The sequence below is a fragment of the Eschrichtius robustus genome, chromosome 5, assembly GCF_028021215.1.
Source record: "Eschrichtius robustus isolate mEscRob2 chromosome 5, mEscRob2.pri, whole genome shotgun sequence".
Taxonomy (NCBI): Eukaryota; Metazoa; Chordata; class Mammalia; order Artiodactyla; family Eschrichtiidae; genus Eschrichtius; species Eschrichtius robustus.
In genome coordinates, this window is record NC_090828.1 from 51,974,149 (window position 1) to 51,995,789 (window position 21,641).

The following is a 21,641-nucleotide window of genomic DNA, read 5'->3' on the forward strand; positions in this document are numbered from 1 at the left end:
GAAAAGAAATCACTAAAAACATGTTAGGCAAAATAAATACTTTATTAAGTTTTTTTTTTTAGAAATCAGCCTTTGTGTGATAATTCAAACATTTAAAAACCTTTTAGATATTCTTTCAAAGTATACTGTTAACATCTCAAGCACTTTTGATTAAAACTTCACACAAAGAAATATGATAGGAGTTGAAAATTATAAATGCTAAAGAATAATTCTAATAACATTTGGTTGTTACTTTACACATTTATTTAACATATATAAAACCAAATATGAAACTACCTTCCTTTTTTTCCCATAAAACAAACAGTTCTCACTGGTTAAAAATGAATTAAAACTATCTATTATGAGAAAAACAAATCTAAATTACTTCCATTTTGAAAAAACAAAACCAGCTTATTCATTTCTATCCATTCAAGTCATAGGCCCCATTATTTTGGCAATACTCCACTATTTAGTCTAAAAGAAGAAACATCTCCTTATAATAAAGAAGTCTGGACAATGCAATAAGTACATAGTGTTTAACCTAAGGCATGTTTCCAAAAAAAAAAAAAAAACTACATAAGCTATAATAAAATTACAATTGTCTTGGGTAAAGTAACAATGCTTTACAGTGTAAGAACATTAAGTAGTTTTAGGTAACATATAAATTCTATCCTACTGCTATTAGTAACCTCCTCAAGAATTAAGAGCAATTTTTACAAGAGAACAATTTTTCTTCTTGGAAGTGACACTAATTAACAGCAGTGGAGGGAAAAATCATTGGTTGTTTCAAGCTCTCAAAAAATGAATCAGTTATTGCACAGTAAATACCTCATAGAGGTCAGTGTTTTAAGAAGCTAGTCTGAAGAAATATGTTATTTATAAGTTGGTTAAGTCTGGAAGTTTTCAAGTTTTAAAATTAATTCTTCCTAGGGAATCAATTGGAAAATATTGACATACAAATAAATATTAGGCTTTTCAAATGGCTACAGTTTTGATAGTTTAGAAAAGAAAGTCAGCAAAGTGCCTAAGTTTCTATGTTTTTTAAAAAGATATGCACAGAAGAAATAAAACATTGTACACTGTATACAGTAGCCCAGCTCAGCAGCAAGTATCTTCTGAAGCACAAATGACACCTCCACCAGTGTATATCATTGATAACTCCAATATCACACAGCTAATAGGACCCATGCCAATCTTAAAAAAGAAAGAGAAGTGAACATTAAACATTTTTCAATTACTACTGAAAGGTCTTTAAAAGGGAGGATGAGAATATTCTCATATATATATGAGAATATATATATATATATATATGAGAATATATATATATTCTCATATATATATGATCCTCCTTTATAAATTATGACATGATTAGATATGGGACCTATGGGATATGTTTCTTTAAAAGACAAAGATACTAAAAATTTATGATTAAGGCTTGAAATCTTGATCCATAAATTGTACATTTGAAATAACATTAAAACCAGTGCTATCAAAATAAAACTCAGGTTTGAAGGTCCCAATTTCCCCAATTCCAGAATTTATTTACTATAATGAAATTTCAATAAAATGACAAAATATCAATAATCCCTTGGAGGCTTGAGATTATGAGATTTGACATGCTTACACTTCAAATGAGGTTGTAAGAGGTTTTCACACTGCAGGATAACATATTACATACTTTCTATAAATCAAAATTTAGCTAGAGAAACAGACCTGTATACTAAAAAAAAAAAGTATTAAAAACTAAGTACTAATTTACATTTAGCTAAACAAAGAAATTCAGAAAATTTTACCTATAAATTCCATTTAATGACTATCTTGCTTAGAATTAGATGCTTTACTTGAAGATACTGCTGCCAGAAGTCCACTTACAATTTCCCGTCTGATTTCCCCAACAATAGACTCTTTAATCTAGAATGGAAGAAGAGGAAAACAAGAATTTAACAATATGACTATAATCCATTTTATTCTATTTTCAGAAAAATAAATAAATAGCATTTAATTCCTGCAGTCAGCTAAACTATAGAGAAAATTACAACCTTCATGTAAACCCTTCATGAAATACAGAGAGCAAGTAGGGAATCACATCCATCTATCCTCAAACTCAGATCACATTCTGAGGTCTTATCTAGCACAACTCAGATAGCTCCATTATAAAATATCACAATTCTCAAGTTGAGAACATTAACAAACGTTAGATTTAAAAACTTCATTAGATAATTTGCCCCATGACACAAAATAACCTGAAAGAACTGATTAAATGTTAGGTTCACTTTTATGTTTTTTGTTAATGTCTATCTTTGTTTGGTAACCAGCAGGATACTCAAAAGTGTTCTCATTGTTAAGAAAACCTATTAGTGGCAAAATAATATACAGGTGTATTGCCTGTTTATACTAACTGAAAGCAAAGTATCTAAAGAAGTTACATATTATTCTAACCTAACAGGTGCATTTTAAGTGAAAAGAAGAAATGATCATTTAGTAAAATTTAGTTTAAAACATGAAAAAAAAATCCTCTAATCAACCATAAACTCTAAAGAAATAAATTTTTATTTAGTTGTATGGTACATTTGTCACCTGTCTGAAAATTTTGCTTCGGACAAGGATTTACACGTCATTTTATTGTTGGAAAAGGCAAACAGACCTAGGGGCAATGACAATTCCATCAAGATTTTCTTCTCCAGATGCCCAAACACTACACATGCCTATCTATGCCTTTTTCTCTCTAATGATATAGCATCACCTCCAAATAGCCCTTTGTGAAGGCTTTAAATGTGTATTTCCTGAAATAAGCTGATAACACCTTCCCGAATTAGCACTTGAGACACTCTCAACCAGCTTTTAAAAATTCTACATTTCCAGTTTCCTGTCAGCCTGATCTGTTTCCTTAAATGTTCCTAAGTACATCCTGAACACATCTCAATTGAAGTCTTTCCAAAAATGGCTCTGTATTAATGTCATGCAAAATTGGTACACAATACATATTTATACATAAGTATTCAGAGAAACAAATGCTCCTTAGCTACCAGCCATCTGTACTGAAACATATTTAAATAAATAGAAGCTTCTCATCTTACCTTCTGCCAATATTTCTAAGCTTTAAACAACAAAACATCAAGTTTCTTAAGTTCATAGTACTTCAGATTCATTTTTTAAACAAATATGTATTGGATACAAATATTATGAAAACCAGAATCTCTTTGCCACAATATACAAGTGCAAATGCAGTGTGTTGAATCAGATCCTCTGTAAATCTATATTTACAAAAGACAGTGAGTAGCAGAGTCTTTCAGTCCTGTTGTCCAATGCACATCTCATCGTACTTCATCATTCAAAAACAAACTAGCTAGAAAGTATTCTCTACAAACCAAAATGTGTGCCAACATTTGGGGGGGGGGTGTGGGGTACAGATATTACTGGAGTAAAGCATAAAAGAGTCTCTACCAAGGATGTTATAATCTAGATGGGCACAAAATGAATATTGTTTCATGAAATATTGAAAGGAGAAAATTATTTATTAATTCATTAATGACATAACAAATTTTTAAAAATAAGAGACTAGTATGGGCTAGAAGAGGAAAAAAATAAATTCTCAGAGAATAGCAGTCTTTAACATAGTACTGAAAAAGAAATGAAAATTTCAGACAATAGCGAGGATGAAAACTGTAGCAAGAGCACCTTGGAGACACAGCAAAAAGAAGCCTAGCCAACAAGACAGTTCCTACTAGGTAAAGAGTACAAGGGAATTAGAATAGAAACGGGGAGCTCAAATGGAAATTAATCAGTGTATCCTGGCACACAGTTAAGTGCTCAATGAATGTTTGAATAAATGCATCAATGAGAGAGTGAGACAGCACATGCCTGAGAGAGACAGTATCAGACACAAAAAGGAACAGAAAGTAGAAAAACAAAGGACTACGGACTAGCACTGAAAATGACAAAACACCTTTGATAATTTATTGAAGTAATAAATGTATGAACAAATAAATTAGTTCCAAAGTCTCCCAGGCTACAGAGAGGTGGGAAGGATTAGTAGTGAGAAAATCAGTGGGATGGATGGTGAAGTCACCTTTATAACTTTCAAAAAGTAAGACAGGCTGAAGACAGACTACTTGAGATTAAGGAAGGAATGCACATTGGCAAATAAACAGGCTGACAGCAAGCCTGAAGTGTGGGGCAACATGTCCATTTATTACGCATCTACTGAGTTACTGAGTGCTTCCTGTGTGGCAGCCATTATATCAAGTGATCACTAATACAACTGTAATAGGAACACATGCAAGCTGTGTATTTACCAAAATACATGTTAAAGCTTGCCAGATGAAATGTAATAGATACAAAAAGGCATGAACCAAGCCTAGGAACTTCAATAAGCAAGGTACTCTCTACACAGAGCAATCTGTGTTTATGCTTTGATATGTAATTCTGTTCCATTTGCTGCTGTGGGCAGATGCTCATTTATTCTATTAAGTAATCTTCTTACTTAATTTTTTTTTTAAAGTAACTATAAACAGTCTCAGGCCACTGATTACATACATCACAGACCACCTGGGCAAATTCCAAGAGTGTGTACATGTCCCCACTACAACATATGCAATCTGCACAGGAATGGGGTATCTTTCATCTAGCAAAAGCTTAGTTATTAAATGAGTGTATTGAATATTTGCAAGAACTTCCAGTGTTTTCCTTCAAAAGAATTCTACTGCATTAATGCATTATAAATAATGAAAGCATTCTTTTAAAAAAGTTCACATATGGTGAAATAATGGAAACAAAGGCCTGATAGACATAATTGTTTCACGCACCCATGACTGCAATAAGAAAACTTCCCTGAAAGTGTCTGCCAAACATGTTTAATCCTCACCTACAAAGCTGTTCAACCCAAGCTTAAATCTTGCCTTCATGAATAGTGGCTTTGTTAATGGGGTTAGAGACCCATAATTTACTGGGAAGACAATCTAATTTTCTTGGTAGCTGATACAATAAGCTTAAAAAAAAATTGGAATTCAGTACCATATATATTTAAGTAAAAAGATTACCAGTTTTAAATGAACAGAATCAGGACTAATCTGAATTTTAAATATTTTGTAAACAAAGTTTAACAGAACACCATTGTAATTGAGCTAAGATGATAATAACCCAAATTATTTGTTTAAATTGTAAATGGCATTAGACTAACTTATCTATTAACACATGCTTTTAAACTGCTTCAGAAGAGTTTATTTTCTTAAGGACATCAGTATTCCTTCTTTTTTTTTTTTTTTTTTAACCTGGTTCTCTGATGCTTTATTTTTCTAAACATTTTTATTGGAGTATAATTGCTTTACAATGGTGTGTTAGTTTCTGCTTTATAACAAAGTGAATCAGTTATACATATACATGTATCCCCATATCTCCTCCCTCTTGTGTCTCCCTCCCTCCCACCCTCCCTATCCAACCCTTCTAGCTGGTCACAAAGCACAGAGCTGATCTCGCTGTGCTAGGCAACTGCTTCCCACTAGCAACCTATTTTACATTTGATAGTGTATATATGTCCATATACACTACCACTCTCTCACTTTGTCCCAGCTTACCCTTTCCCCTCCCCGTGTCCTCAAGTCCATTCTCTAGTAGGTCTGTGTCTTTATTCCCGTCTTGCCCCTAGGTTCTCCATGACCATTTTTTTTTTTTTTTTTTTTTTAGATTCCATATATATGTGTTAGCATACGGTATTTGTTTTTCTCTTTCTGACTTACTTCACTCTGTATGACAGACTCTAGGTCCATCCACCTCACTACAAGTAACTCAATTTCGTTTCTTTTTATGGCTGAGTAATATTCCATTGTATATATGTGCCACATCTTCTTTATCCATTCATCTGTTGATGGACACTTAGGTTGCTTCCATATCCTGGCTATTGTAAATAGAGCTGCAATGAACATTGTGATACATGACTCTTTTTGAATTATGGTTTTCTCAGGGTATATGCCCAGTAGTGGGATTGCTGGATCTTTTGGTAGTTCTATTTTTAGTTTTTTAAGGAACCTCCATACTGTTCTCCATAGTGGCTGTATCAATTTACATTCCCACCAACAGTGTATGAGGGTTGCGTTTTCTCCACACCCTCTCCAGCATTTATTGTTTGTAGATTTTTTGATGATGGCCATTCTGACTGGTGTGAGATGATATGGCATTGTAGTTTTGATTTGCATTTCTCTAATGATTAATGATGTTGAGCATTCTTTCATGTGTTTGTTGGCAATCTGTATATCTTCTTTGGAGAAATGTCTGATTCCTCCAGCTCCATTTTTCGTTCTCAAGATTGCTTTGGCTAGTCGGGGTCTTTTGTGTTTCCATACAGATTGTGAAATTTTCTGTTCTAGTTCTGTGAAAAATGCCAGTGGTAGTTTGATAGGGTTTGCATTGAATCTGTAGATTGCTTTGGGTAGTATAGTCATTTTCACAATGTTGATTCTTCCAATCCAAGAACATGGTATATCTCTCCATCTGTTGGTATCATCTTTAATTACTTTCATCAGTGTCTTATAGTTTTCTGCATACAGGTCTTTTGTCTCCTTAGGTAGGTTTATTCCGTATTTTATTCTTTTTGTTGCAATGGTAAATGGGAGTGTTTCCATAATTTCACTTTCAGATTTTTCATCATTAGTGTATAGGAATGCAAGAGATTTCTGTGCATTAATTTTGTATCCTGCTACTTTACCAAATTCATTGATTAGCTCTAGTAGTTTTCTGGTAGCATCTTTAGGATTCTCTATGTATAGTAGTATCATGTCATCTACAAAAAGTGACAGCTTTACTTCTTCTCTTCCAATTTGGATTCCTTTTCTTTCTTTTTTCTTCTCTGCTTGCTGTGGCTAAAACTTCCAAAACTATGTTGAACAATAGTGGTGAGAGTGGGCAACCTTGTCTTGTTCCTGATCTTAGTGGAAATGGTTTCAGTGTTTCACCATTGAGGACAGTGTTGGCTGTGGGTTTGTCATATATGGCCTTTATTATGTTGAGGTAAGTTCCTTCTTTGCCTACTTTCTGGAGGGTTTTTATCATAAATGGGTGTTGAATTTTGTCGAAAGCTTTCTCTGCATCTATGGAGATGATCATATGGTTTTTCTCCTTCAATTCATTAATATGGTGTATCACATTGATGATTGATTTGCGTATATTGAAGAATCCTTGCATTCCTGGGGTAAACCCCATTTGATCATGGTGTATGATCCTTTTAATGTGCTGTTGGATTCTGTTTGCTAGTATTTTGTTGAGGATGTTTGCATCTCTGTTCATCAGTGATATTGGTCTGTAGTTTTCTTTTTTCTTTTTTTTTTTTTTAGTATTCCTTCTTATGCCTTGTTTGATCTACTACGTATTTTGCTTGCTAAGTCCTTCTTTGTAGACAGTTAAAAGGGTCAATACTAAGCCAAAGTTTGTCCAAACTATGCCAAATTCTGAATTAGGGAGTTTCTAATTAACAGGTTTAATAACAAATTCTGAAAAATTCTTCAAACACTTGCCTTGCATATCAGTTTTCAAATTATAAAATCTTCCATATTTGATGGGAGGTTCTTATAAACGATTAATTCTGTAGCACCACCACATTACGATGGGAACAACCAACTTTTCTACATGTATGCTATGTTCTATCAGCCAAAAAATCAATGTTCTGGCTTAGGGGTGCTTTACCCCCAGGAAATTACTTACAGCACATATCAGGCCATCCGTTAACAACTTTAAAAATGAGGACTCAACTGTGCATTAAGGGAATATTTGTGCTAAATGAGTACATAAAGTCCAGTTTCCAAGGAAAATTTTCAAACCAAAACAAGCTAAAGGGAACAAAAATATCACATTTCTGGGCGGGGGGAGAGTACCTTAAAACTTATTTCCTCGGTTAACATATATATTGTGGAGAAAAATAATTTTTTGAGTAAAACTCAATTCTACTCAAAAATTGATCTTTGATGTGAAACACATAGATAAGAATGGATTATAATCAGTCACACCTAACTAACTGAGCAAGGTAGATGTACAGACCCTGCTAAATATCTGCCGGCCACAACCAACCTACAAAAGTAATTACATTTGTAGGACAAATAAATTTATAGAATTAAGACCTTTTAAACTTTAAGTTGGTAATTCATGTCATGAAAAGAAATTACATACATGCAGTCTCATCTGCTAGAATGCTTGTTCTGTAAATGTGAATTTGTCTGAATGTCAGCTTAACCTGGGAACAGAGTACCCAAACTGTACAAACATTAAACACCTACCAGCTATGTCAGTTCACTGTGTTATGAAGCGCACCTATCTGCATCTGGCATTAAAACTTTCTGCTGAATTTCATGTCACCCTCCTCCACCACTTCACAATAACTCACAAGCTGCAACCCTTCCAAAGTCCAATTCCACAAGCAAATTTCAGGTCTTTTTCAAGGTAAAGTGTCACATTATTGCAGTATTTATGTATTTCTTAACCATTTAACATTTATAAAATAGTGTTACTGTTTTTATTAGGTTTTTACCTTTTTAAAAACATGTCACTAAGTTTTGAGTGTTATGCTTCTAATACTATTTTCCCCATAAGCTCTGTGTTTTTATTATACAAATTTGCGTAGCACAACGATTTTTAGGAATGGATATATCATACTATAACAAAACTGACTATTTTCAGTATACTTTCTCAAGCTACTATCATGCAGCTATAAATGGTGGCACCTAATACACATGAACTAATCTTTGGACCCAGAGGATCAATGGCCCATTTGAAGGAACATTTTGGTCTGTTGCCACCATTACTGACCTGTAACCACTAAAAATTTGTTTTATGCTACTCATGAGTTAATTCTAAAACTATGTTAAGTTCACATTACTGAATTTATTGGAAATACACAGATTAAAAAGAGGGAGTCACTGACACTAATTTTTCTGGCTCATTTTGATTTTTTCCAGTTCTAAATTCTTAGTTCTCAATACATTATACCAAATGATTTCTGTATGATTTTTCAATTGTTTCCTGAGTTAGTCTTATTTACCTTCCTACTAGACTTTAAGCTTAAGAATTCATGTCTCATATCTATTTTTCCTTCATCCTTACAGAGCAGGTACTCATTAAGACACTTATAAACCTTTTTTTTTTTTTTTTTTAACTTATAGGAGATTCTTCTTTTTAAACTATTGGAAAGAATGAAGGATCCTTTTTTATCATGGATTTTAGTATCTCATTTGGAAAGAATTATGAGTAATTATGGTTCTTCCTTAGAGTTACTCTTAATACAGGGAACAGAATGAAAAAAATAAATTCAACATGTGTAATTTTTATTCCATGCACTCTATTGGATTTTGCACCCAAAGACACAATGTGATTTGAGAAGAAAAGGAAAAAAAAGTCATCATAAACATGTATCTATAGCAGTCTCCCTTTTTAAATGATATACATACTATTCCTTACTACCTGATCCTAGTGCCAAAAGCAAACTATTTTACTAATTTTCTCAATTAATTTTTGCCCTTGATTACTAATCTTCCTAAATTTCTGCAGTCTTTTTGGTAACCTAGAACTATGGTTAAATATTTCAGGTCTGCATACTGCTAATCACACAGGGTAAACCTTCTTTTCATTTTGTATTTCTATCTTTGAACAACTTATATAATTTCCACATTTCTCCACCCACTAAGCGAAATAGCTCAAATTTTGTTTTACTTCTTAAAATCTCAACACCATTTTTTTATGTCAATTGACATTATTAAATGACAGCTTTTAATCCTGGAAGAGATCTAAATTATAATCCCTAATTTTACAAAGGTGGAAACAGTGGTCTAGAGAGTTTGTCACGTGTTCACTTATTTGAACCCTACATATGCCTTCTTCACCAGAGTGAATATAGAGAATTACAATTATTTCACACTGGAGTATGAAATATGCAGAAACGGCATTATAAACATATCTTAATAGACACGAGTTGGATCAATGGGAAAATTACTGAGTACAGTGAATCAAAGGAATAGCTTATAAATAATTAATGTTCAAACAAAACCTACTCCAAATAAACTAAGCATAGGTTTTACTCACCTCCCTTATGACTTGCTGTAACTCATCTTGCTCCACATTTTTATGCATTTCCTCAGCAGCTGGCGATAATGAGATTTTTCCATGCTCTTTCTCCACTTCAGATTTAGGTCCTACAGCCTCTGAGCCTTCTTCAGCTGCAACAACTTCCTCAGAACTTTCCATATCTGGAGGTGTCTGTACAGAGCCTGTTCTAGAAGGAGCAGTTGGTGTTAAGGCCACCGACGCTCGGAATACCTTCTTGCTTGGTACCAGATGGGTTTTGGGTCTGCCCACTGAGTCACTAGACGGTACTCCAGTTCTATTGGCATGAGAGGGACCAGAACATACAGAAGATGACTCTGACGTTGCTTGGGAGAAAACAGATTCTAAGCTTTCTCCAGGAGGAACTTCAAATCCCATTTCTCCGAGGCCCAGGCCCAATTCAGACCTCAGATACGACTGTTCCCGCATCAGTTCAGTGACCTGGAGATGAGAAAAATTGTAATTCTTCTCTCTTGAAATTAAGATTGGTAGTTAAAAGAAGATTAAAATCCTAGGTGTGATTACTGCCCCAAATCACTTAACTTGTAAAGACATGATTCTAATGCATTCATTTAGTTACTACTCAATTTCATTTGCAAAAATAGCAAGGAAAATTTAAATTCAGAGATCAAGCCATAAAATGTCTAACTAAACTATAGCTGGATGAAATTTTACTTGGTCCCATACAAGGGTCCAAATTACATATCAAGAAGAGTAACTTGTAAAAAATAAAATAGCTACTCATAATGCCCCCCAAATGAACTGATTTGCTTAAAAAATAATAAAAATCATACTTTTGTTCAAAAAGTAGTCATCTTACAGATCCAATTACCAAAAGGACCTGGAATCAGACTGTGAAAGCACATTTCCTGGAGTATGAATTACTTTTTATGATGCATTATTTCCTTTAGGCCACAAAGATAAAGCACTATTGTAATTAACTGGCTCTTTAGTGGCCAAAGATGGCAGTGGACTTTCAGAAGTGCCCAAGTCACTTCTAATCAATTTAACTAACTAACTAACTTATCAAATTCTGTATTTTAAAAAAATTTCATCTACATTAGGTAAACTGTGTGTTTATGAAATATTATATCATTCCCTTCCCCAGTGATTTAAAAGGAAAGAGGCTTACTGGTTCCATTACATTCAATGGAGAAGGGCATGACAAGTTATCAGCGCTTCTACTGCCACACATTCCCTGAAAAAGTAAAAACAATATATGTGTGTGTGTGTATTTTTTCAAATTGCAAGTGTTTTATAATGAACTAATTATTGCTCTGAAGCAGTCCTTTATGTCACAAAGGTCACCCTAAACTGTCACAGGATCCTATGAAATGTGTTACTGTGACTGAAGTTTGCATAGAAGATGTTCTGATTCTTTGCTCTCACCAACACACATTTCTCAGAATAACGGATCAAAACCTTTTATGGAAAAAGATATTCATTGACAATACAGGATATTCTTAGTCTGTGCTATACATATATATCTGTATACACACATTCTTATTCTACTCCATATGTGTGCATATATATGTGTGTGTATTCATGCATTTATTTTTAACAAAATCAGGTATGTTGTTCAATTAACAAAGAGAAAATTCAGTATTTCAACATTTCAAAACTGTATATTCTACAACTGAAAGATTTGGCAAAAATAAGAATACAACTGTTGGAGTTCAAATTGCATGGAAAGGAACATTAGGAGTAAGAATAGTGGTACAAAATAAAGAGAAACAGTGTTTCTTTCTATTCTCTTGGTTGTATACATGTTTTTCTGCTTTTACAAAGATCTCATTTGATTCCTTAAAAAACATAAAGAATGGAAAAGAATCCAGAATAAAGGAAATGTTTAAAGGAAATAGTTTTTTTTTCAAAGGCAAGAAAGGGGGAAAAGAAGGCTAAGTGAAATATATATATTACATATATCTGTGTTCTTCACAGTTACATGCAATGATTAACATCTAAATCAGTCATAGGTTAACCCACTATCATCATTTTCCCTTTAAAATCCCTAAACTTTTGTATTGCGCCTTATTTTCTATTATTAAAAATTATGATTTTTCAATGTATTTCTAAATATACTAAACATTTAAGAAAATAATTACAACTTGCACATTCCACTGATTTGTGGGAAAGGCTCCTTAAAAACTCTGCATGTCTCTAATGCCATTAAAATAAGTGTTTTTCAATTAAGGCATCTGTCCTAAATTGTGTGGAACATTATAAACAAGTCCTGAGTGAAAAACCTATGCACAACCCAAGGTAGCGTACCATGAGTGCTGCGGAGCGGAAGGGCGAAGGCACACTCACAGCGTGAAGCTGCTCCTCCAGCCCCAGCAGACGCTCCTCCAGCTGCATCTCCAGGTCCTGAAGTTCCATTCGGACTGAATTTCTCAAGCTCTGGAGCTGATCAACTTCATATCTATCAGTAGGCACAAAGTTTGAAAAAAGCAGTTTGGAGATTCAATGTTCACAACTCTCTCACAAGCTTTCAGAAGGTACTGAACTCCAAGTTCTATAAATTAGCACAACAGCGACTGCAATAGGTGTAACCACTGGGAGAATTGGTTTTTCTTCCTCTATCCTCGATTACAAATATCCCAAACAATAAAAAACAGATTGCAACCACTATCTTCCTCAGTCCACCAAAGGCAGAGAAGTTTACCTAGCAGAACACTATGCCCAATTTTATTTATACTGGTTCACAGACTACATAAAGGGTACACAACAGTAGAAATAAAACCCAGCTTCAAAAAAAAAGTTAACAATGCTTTTTAGAAAGAAAAATATTTTGAGTCAAATGAACTTTTACCTCTCGTCCTCAGTCATATGATGATAAACCATGGTTTGCTGACGCAGCACTGCCAATTCTAAATCCATCATTTGCGTTCTAAACAAATTCAGGCTCCGCCTCATTACTTGGAGCTCCTGAAAAGTATTCTAAAATACAATACAACAGCATTAGCTTCTAAATCACATAAATTATTTTGTAACACAGAGATTTAAGTAAGAACTTACTTCATAAAGAGGTAGAACAGATGATTTCTGAGTACTACAGGGAACAGCAGCAAGATCAGGTCCTCTCATCACAGGGTGCTTCAAAAGAGGCAAAGTATGATTAGAAATCAATGTTAAAGTGACTACTTCCAAATTATCTAAGGTGTTAAAAAGGCAGAATTTGGGGGTCTACATATTTTTCTCTTTGAGGCAAAAAACAAAAACAAAAACCACTTCATGTTATAAGCAGGAACCAAATAAATCAGTCCCCAATGCTACCCACTACTCCTATCTGTTTAAGGTATAAGTCAGTGTAATTGGAACGGGAAAGAGGCAAAGGAACACAATAGTTCAAACCTATGTCTTACAGGACCTCTCTCTTGCCTTGAGAAAGCAGAAAAATAAAAACAAAACTCAGAAATGTAGAAGCAATAGCAAATATCATTCTGAGATTACAGAAACTACTAACTTGGCTGGAGAAAGTAGCAAGCAATCATCACACTCATTCTTAGACATCTGAGTATCTACTATGCTTCACTATTTTAGGCAGTGAAAAAGATAAAAGGAAGTAAAAGTCATTTCCAGCCTTCAAGTGTTCTCAGTGTAAGAAAGAAGAAAGAGAAAACAGAAGTAAAAAACATATATATAATATAGGCTGGGGGCAGCACGGGGAGTGCTATGATAGGAACAAGCAAAAATCCAGATTAGGTACGTGTTCCTGACAGTGGTGACCCCTGAGCTGAGCCTTAAGAGTAAAAGGGACTTGGTCAGGTGAAGAAAAGCAAGAGCGGGGTGTTCCAGGTAAAAAAAAAAAAGTAGAATGCGTAAAGAAACAGACACCTAGGGACACACGCCTATGGAGAGGCTTGCGTGCAGTCCAGCGTGGCTGGAGCACACACACACGGAATGGGCCTGGAGAGACAGGCAGAGGCCGGGTCATGAAGAGCATCTGTCTACTGAGGTGGGGTGGGGTGAGGGTGGGGAAATTAATTAGCTGAGTTACTGATGGGACACTGAAGAGAAGACCACATTTAGAGCAGAACAAGCTGGCCTAGACAGGTGCACTTGAGGGTGCAGGTGGACAGGACCCTGGGAATCCCCAGCTTCATATAATTGCAGCTGAAAGGTTAAATGTCTCACATGTAGATAGAACTTCATTTTGTAAGGAGGAAGGAGAAACACCCACTTTCTGGTTAGACTGAAAATCATTAGGAGACAATCATCATGAGGATAAAATCTATACTTAAAAGAAGGTGTATTTTACTACATAGCTTGAGAAGTTCCAACTTTAATTTTTACTGTCAAAGTGGCTGCCTGTCTACTATGTCACCATGATAAGGGATCTATCATACACACTCTATGCCTCTCAACTCTTAACTGAATAACCCGATCATTACATTACACTGTCATTTTCTTCATTTCCTCAACTGTCTAAATATAAGTAGTTTAGAAAGAGATTTAGAAAGGAAATGTGGGGCTTCCCTGGTGGTGCAGTGGTTAAGAATCTGCCTGCCAATACAGAGGACACGGGTTCGAGCCCTGGTCCAGGAAGATCCCACATGCCGCAGAGCAATTAAGCCCGTGTGCCACAACTACTGAGCCTGCACCCTAGAGCCCACGAGCCACAACTACTGAGCCTGCACTCTAGAGCCCACGAGCCACAATTACTGAGCCCACACGTCACAACTACTGAAGCCCAAGCGCCTAGGACCCGTGCTCCGCAACACAAGAAGCCCGCGCACTACGACGAAGAGTAGCCCCCTCTGGCCCCAACTAGAGAAAGCCTGCACGCAGCAACAAAGACCCAACGCAGCCAAAAATAAATAAATAAATAAATTAATTAATTAATTATTTTAAAAAAGAAAGGAAACGTGAAAGGCAAACCAAGAGACAATTTACTTCTTTCCAAAGCTTATTTTGGAAATTATTTCCAGCCCGCTAACAAATCTGAGAGCAATGACTTTAAAAGTGACAAGACACATAGACCGTTTTTATTCAAATTCACACTTTACCTGATTTTTTCTCTTCTGGGGTGGTCCCAGCCTTTTAACTCAGTGGAAGCAGACTAATTCTGTGCCAGGCGACCAGCATCAGGAGTCAGCAGATGAAGGGAAAGCTTAGTCAGAGAGCAACGAGTGGAACCAGGAGAATATACGGCGACACAGAAGCCAAGGGGAGGAAAACTTAGAAAGAAGAGATGGTGAACACTGTCAGATGGAAAAGAAAAGGACAGACGGTACTTGAGAGGGAAGTTCTTTTAATAACAGAGACAACTTGACTAAGACAACGACAGTGCAAGAGAGGCTAAAGAAGGGAGGAGACCTAATGAGCAAAATCTCTTCTCTAGAAAGGAGGGAGATTGTGAGCAGAGAAATTCACCTTGTTCAGAATTAGTTACAGCTTTTCCCTTTAGCTAGGAGGGAAGACGCTGGGAGGGGGGCAGGTACAGATAAGTTTAGGCATGTAGGAAATGAAGGCTGAGGTGGTTCATGCCTGATGGGTCCCAGCTTCCCTGAAAATTAAGAGATACTCAGACCAATAAAAGAAAAAAAGGTAAGAAAGATAAACTTTTTCTCATACCTGTGAAAGATTCTGCAGTGAGTTTCTAATATCATGCAACACTCTTCGCAACTGCATTTCGATGGCAGAAGGAGGGTTCAGAGAGCACATTCGGTAAGGGTAGGCAGCGTGTCTGTGTGAGTAAGGACACCCGAGAGGGGAAGTGAAGGCACTACAGGCGGTGCCTGGTATGTTGGGAATGCTGTGAGTGCTCAGAGTTCTCATGTGCTCACACAGGGGCCCTTCCTGCCACTCGGAGTGGACAGAGTGAAGGGCGCAGGTAGACTGAGATACAGGTGCTGGGGCATACAGCGAACAGGCCGGAGTCCTTCGCTGATGGCACTCCTCCAACCGGTTCACCTCACTCTGGGCGGCTGCTTCTTTCTTCACGAATGATGGAGAGATGAAAATAGTGGATTTAACTAAAGACTGACCATCATGCTCAATCACCTCTCTTTCTAATTTCTGTTCCTCTTCTGGTGTGTACTTGTAAGTGAAGGAAGGTGGACTGCATCTGGTCTCTTTTCCAGGGGATAACCGGACATTGACAGAGGACACAACCCTTACTGGGCTCAGCAAGGTGGTTGGTAAAGACTGAGACCTTCTTAGAGGATAGCCAGCTTTTGCAAACAAGTACCTCTGTTTTAACAAATCTTTTGACTTTATCAAGCTACGCCCCACTCTTTGATTAGACAGAGTGCAAACCTTCATTTGCGCTCTTTGCAAAGCTGTATTAACTCTGTCCACAGAAGAGGGAGGCCCAGTTGTATTTTCAGCGCCCTTCTCATTGCATTTAGCTTCAACAGAAGCCAATGATTTAAGAATATGGTGGGTGGTATACTGGGCAAATTCACATTCACTGCTTTTATCCACATCACTTTCAGCACTTGCTTCCCTCAGTAGTTCCACTGGCTGTGCTGGAGACACATCCTCTTTCCTTTCAGTAATTTCAGTAACGTGATCCCCTGCACTCCAGGTGGAGCGTTGATGTCCTGTATTCTCAACAGCCTCACACTGGGGGAAATCCTGGCCATCTGACCGTTTGTCAGCAATTGTTGCTGCCTTCTCTCTTCCCATCTGAGGACAGGTAAGAGACTCCTCTTCTGATTCATTAAAATAAGGCTGGTCTTGTGCTGTTGGTGTGACGAGGTCTTCACCAAATGATGTGACTGTTGTCTCACTGTCACAACTGTCAGCACTACTCCCCATGGCTTGCAAGGACTCGTGAACCTGTGAAAAGAAAACAGGTAGAAGGATGGAGGATTCAAATAAGTAGTAGCATTAACAAAATACCAAATTGATACGATGCTTCTATACTTTTGGGGTCTCCCACCTTGGTTTTGGCTCTGGTGCTGTTCTAAACTGCTTTCAGTGACCCTGATCAACAACCCCTCCACTTTCTCACAAAGATTATTCCAGATCTTTACTATTTTCCTTAAATCCCTTTTCAATACCCATCTCCTTTTCTTCTAACATAGGACACTGACACAAAGAAAATGGACAGAAATTTCTTAACTTCTTTCCCAACACCTACAAATTTCCCCATACCTTTCCTCATCATTCCCTCCTCTCCATTCTGAAAGAAAACTGTATCTCTTTTCAAAGCTAATCCCTCCAACCTGTATTCTGATCACATCCTCTCCAGGGCTAGGGTATTTCTCCAGCTTCATCCCAGATTTTTCTGCATCAAGCTCTCTCTCTCTTAAGAGCCCTTTCCCTTAGCCAAACAATTTCCCTAAGTCATTACTGTATGAAAAAGACAAAAAGACCTATAACTCTTAAGCTATCATTCTTATTTGAAAAAAGTTAACATTCATATCTTCTCTTCATCACTGATCTACTCTCCAGTCATGCTTTTGCATCATTTAATGCATCAGAACTATTTGCTCAACTACTCAATTTCAGAATAAACAAATTCTCATCTTTTCACTCCAATGGCCATAGCTTTCCTTTTAAAAGTTTCTCCTCCATCTCCCAATTTTTATGCCTGCTGGATTATTCTGAGTTTCCTTAGAAACTTCTTGTCTGTCTACTCCTTAAATGCTATGTTCCTAAAGGGTTTTTTTAGGTTCTCTTTTTCTCTTATTCCAATTTTCTTTAAAATTTCCTTACAGATGTTTTAAACACTTTTCATGTACATTCTGTGTACTGCACACATAAACTATAAGCTCGTTGGGGATAAAGATGTGCCTATTTTCTGGGTTATCTAACACACTATAGCATAACAGTCAGATAATATTCAGCAAGCTATGGATCCACAGTTTTAGTTAGTTATTAAATAATTATTGTAAAATACTGAAATACAATGACGGTAAAAAAAATTTTTAAATAACAGACAGAATAGGTTAAGGATTAAAATACTCTCTTTACTGGTGGTGCAAAAATAAAGGAGAAGCTTTTTTTGTTGTTTCTCAGAGAGAAATGAAGAATTAGTGAAATCTAAAATTTGCAGTCAAATGCTCAGATAACATCTGCATCCTAGAATTTTAGTCTTATTGTCATTTGAAAAATAAAGATTACACAGATGGTCTTGAAATATACAGCCAGTGAAAAACCACCTAAATACACAGAAGTTAATCACAATACTACAATAGGAAATTTTACCTGAAGATGATTAAGGGAGAGGCAGTCTGTCGAATCTTCAGCAAAACCACTGCTATCAGAGTGCTGACTTGCAGTACGTAATAGTTGATCTAACAAAAGAAATTTAGTTATACAAAACTGCTAAATAGGACTTCAATGAGTACAGTATTACAGATATATGATTCCCAAAAGATATATGATACACAACAGTGATTCTTTCTTAGAAAAGTATGCATCACTTATGCAAAATTGTGGCTTCAAAGCACAGGAAGTAACTTGAATTCAAACAAAACTGAATCAGATCAGAAATCCTCAGTGTTCAGTTGCTAATTAAGCTCTAATTATAAAGTATTTTGGCAAATCCAATTAATGTCTTATCCTTGGAGGACAAGAGGCTGAAATGAAAAATGGCTCTAATAAAAATAAAGTCCCAAAGTAAACCATTTTCAGTATGTAAATATGTGAAGACACATAGTAGGTGAAATCAGAAGTTTAAATGTAGTGTGTAAAAACTTCTATTACCTTCCTAATAAGAAAATAAACATACAATTAAGGCCAACAAATTAAATAAGTTGTACACAGAGTACTTACATGTCTCTGATGTTTCAAATGATGCAAACATTTGTAAGTTATGAAACAATTATTTCTTAACAACTGAATGAAACTCAATCACATAGGTTCAACTAGTAGGTAATATTGTTAATTTTACAATAAACTTGTTTATTTTTTGGCCTCAAAACTCTAATTCCTGGTTAGTATAACCTAGAAATTTTTTTTTTAAAGTAACTAAAAAGACCAACTAAACACAGCTGGCCTGACCACACGCCCAACCACACTACAAGTACCACAGTGGCAGAGACTTTACAGCTATTACATTTACTGAGGGAGACACTTCATGAGATAGTCAAGTTCCACAAACTTAAAAAGCAACAGGCTAAATAAAGTGTGTTTACCAAGTCCACATTCATTTAAGACTTGAATGATAGAAAGTACTTCATAATATGTTTCAATAAAATCCAAAATTAATTATAGGTTGCCTGACTTTGAAAAATATTATAATAACCTTAGGTTCAATCTGGAGCAACATGAAACAGAATAATTTTTTTCCCATTAAAAATTTAAAATAATTCTGTAAGGTTGTTGTGAAATTAACAAAACTGCATAATGAAATATATGGAATTGATCCATATCCTTGATAAATCTAGGTAAATTGTAATAATTGTGAAAGTGAATTGGAATAAGCTGTTACCATAGGTACTGAGTATGCATTTTATTATTTGAGAAAATGATTTAACATGTCATAGGAGTCATCACCATAATTATGTGTTTGCATGTCTTTTTTCTAAAAAAAACTAGATTGTCAGCGTTCTGAAGACAGGAACCTTATTTATTCTTCTTTGTATCCCAAGTACCTAGACCAAGCCAACAATAAAAAATGTTTGCTGAATGAATCAACGGTAACTATCTCCTTAAAGCAACAACAGAATTAAACAGTTTCTTAAAGGATTTAGAAGTGAAACTGCCCCATCTGCTTGGGCAAAGGGCAGTTGCAAAAGAGCCCAGGAAGCCCTGACCAGCTCCGTTCAGGTTCTCTCTGCTAAGATCTGTTTTATCCGCAGCGTACTACAGCCTGTGCCGAATGCACCTCTCCGTGGTGAGCCCTGCCTGAATTCACACACATCAGGTCAAGTGTAGACTGCTCAGGCTTCAGAGTAGGTGTCAGGCAGTGGAAAAGAACAAGGAAGCCTGGGTTCAAGTTTCGGCTTTATCATCATAAGCAATAACTTCTCTCCTCCAAAAAATGGGATAATCATTCTACCTCACAGGGTTACTTCAGAAACTAAGCAGAACATAGGTGAAACTGTTTTGTAAACTATAAATCACAACTGAGGTTCTTTAGTCAGACGTTTCAGTTTTACAAAAAACACAGTTCACCAAAGAAAAAGATACAACTAAAAAGAAATAGACCTCTGTCCTAACTGAAGAGATAAGACATTATTTCTAATTAAAAACCAGGAAGTTAGAGCAAACATTAAAGTGAGAACAAAACAAAATGTGGAAATTCTATTTATCCAGTATTGCAGAGAAACGTAAACAGGACACCCATATACTCTGCTAGACTAAAGAGAATATTGAACGTCTTCAGTAATTAGAAAAATGTTGGACTGCTCTTAATATACCTACTGAATGTTAGCTTGTGACACGAGTTGAGTCACTAAACCTCTCTTCTTCAGTATGTAAATCCCAGGACTGGATTTGAGATTAAGATCACTGTAACTTCAAAAATTCTATTACTAACGTGTGAAGTATTTTTATACATGCACTGTATGCATTTTTACTAACTTTGTGAAATGAATATATTATACCAGTGATTCTAATTCTGCCACTATGATTAATTTAAGATATCTGCATATCACATTATCAAAATTTGATAAGCTACCTTCAAAAAATGACTAAAACACTGTGCTGTTCTCACTCCCTCTCTCTCATGCACACACACAAAACCATTTTACTGTTACTTTATAAAGATGTGATTCAAAAAAAATGTTACCATTTTTACTTATGCCACCAGAAATAAGTGCTCCTCCATAGGTAAGAGGAAGAAACCCAGATGTGAATACAAACCACATTCCATCTTTCCCACCACAGGAAGCTTACTCTTCAAAGATCTTAAAGTAATTATGCTGTTTTTATCCTCTTTTTGACACAGGGCAAGCTGCTTTTTCCAATGCATCCCTTGTCTACCTATCTAAAGCAAAGATTCCTGGATGGCTGTGAACTCTGCCTTACAGCTCAGGAACACATACATAAATTCATGGACTCACAAAGGGAAGAAAATTAAGCAGGAAAGTTCATTTTGTGTCTGACCAGAACTGTGATGACCTAGTGAGAGTGGAGCTCTTGTTTCTCAGTACCATACTGCAATAAAAGAAAAATTATATGCAAATTGTCTCATATGAAGTCACTTCAGAGATCAGAAGAGAACAAACATGTAATTTCCTATTCTAGGAACGTACATATGAATCTTTGCTTAAAAAAAAAGGGGTGGTTCAGCATGTGTAAAGTTTTAAAAATAAACACTCCTACCTTCAGTGGTCATTTTAACTTCCTCTCTCCTTTTCTCTAAATCTCAAAAGCTTTGTGACTTTAAAGATGATCAGACATGTTTTTCTGTTGTAAGTTAAAAGTGAAGGAAATGGATTCAAAGGTTCTTTGGTCAATAATTAATAATTCAAGAGAAGAACAATGTCTGAGCCACTGACCTTTGATTTACAGTTTGAATTTAACTAGCTTTACCTACTGCTGAGAGACTGACTGGTGTTTTCTGCCAGAGGCACATTCATTTATTACACCTAGGAGTCGCATTTAAATAATAAAAACCCAGAGGTGGATAATACAAGTGTATATTTCAATCCCAACCATGTAAGAAGTAGGCCTGACTC

General features: G+C 35.8%; 1 protein-coding gene across 5 annotated transcripts in view; it reads right to left on the reverse strand.

Annotated features, from left to right (window-relative positions):
• Positions 1 to 218: 218 nt before the first annotated feature.
• Positions 219 to 21,641, reverse strand: part of ITPRID2 (ITPR interacting domain containing 2) — a 38,185-nt gene continuing 16,762 nt past the window's right edge. Inside the window, exons 10-18 of one of the 5 annotated variants that reach the window (XM_068544829.1) lie at positions 18,220 to 18,308; positions 15,637 to 16,845; positions 13,078 to 13,155; positions 12,872 to 12,999; positions 12,331 to 12,481; positions 11,204 to 11,257; positions 10,039 to 10,500; positions 1,773 to 1,890; positions 222 to 1,173 (exon numbers count right to left, since the gene is read on the reverse strand). In XM_068544829.1, the coding sequence (XP_068400930.1) occupies positions 1,786 to 1,890; positions 10,039 to 10,500; positions 11,204 to 11,257; positions 12,331 to 12,481; positions 12,872 to 12,999; positions 13,078 to 13,155; positions 15,637 to 16,845; positions 18,220 to 18,308 (2,276 nt within the window). In that variant the 3' untranslated portion in view covers positions 222 to 1,173; positions 1,773 to 1,785. Of the gene's footprint in view, positions 1,174 to 1,772; positions 1,891 to 10,038; positions 10,501 to 11,191; positions 11,258 to 12,330; positions 12,482 to 12,871; positions 13,000 to 13,077; positions 13,156 to 15,636; positions 16,846 to 18,219; positions 18,309 to 21,641 lie in introns of all 5 variants that reach the window. The other 4 variants (XM_068544830.1, XM_068544828.1, XM_068544832.1 and 1 more) reach the window with 4 other exon arrangements.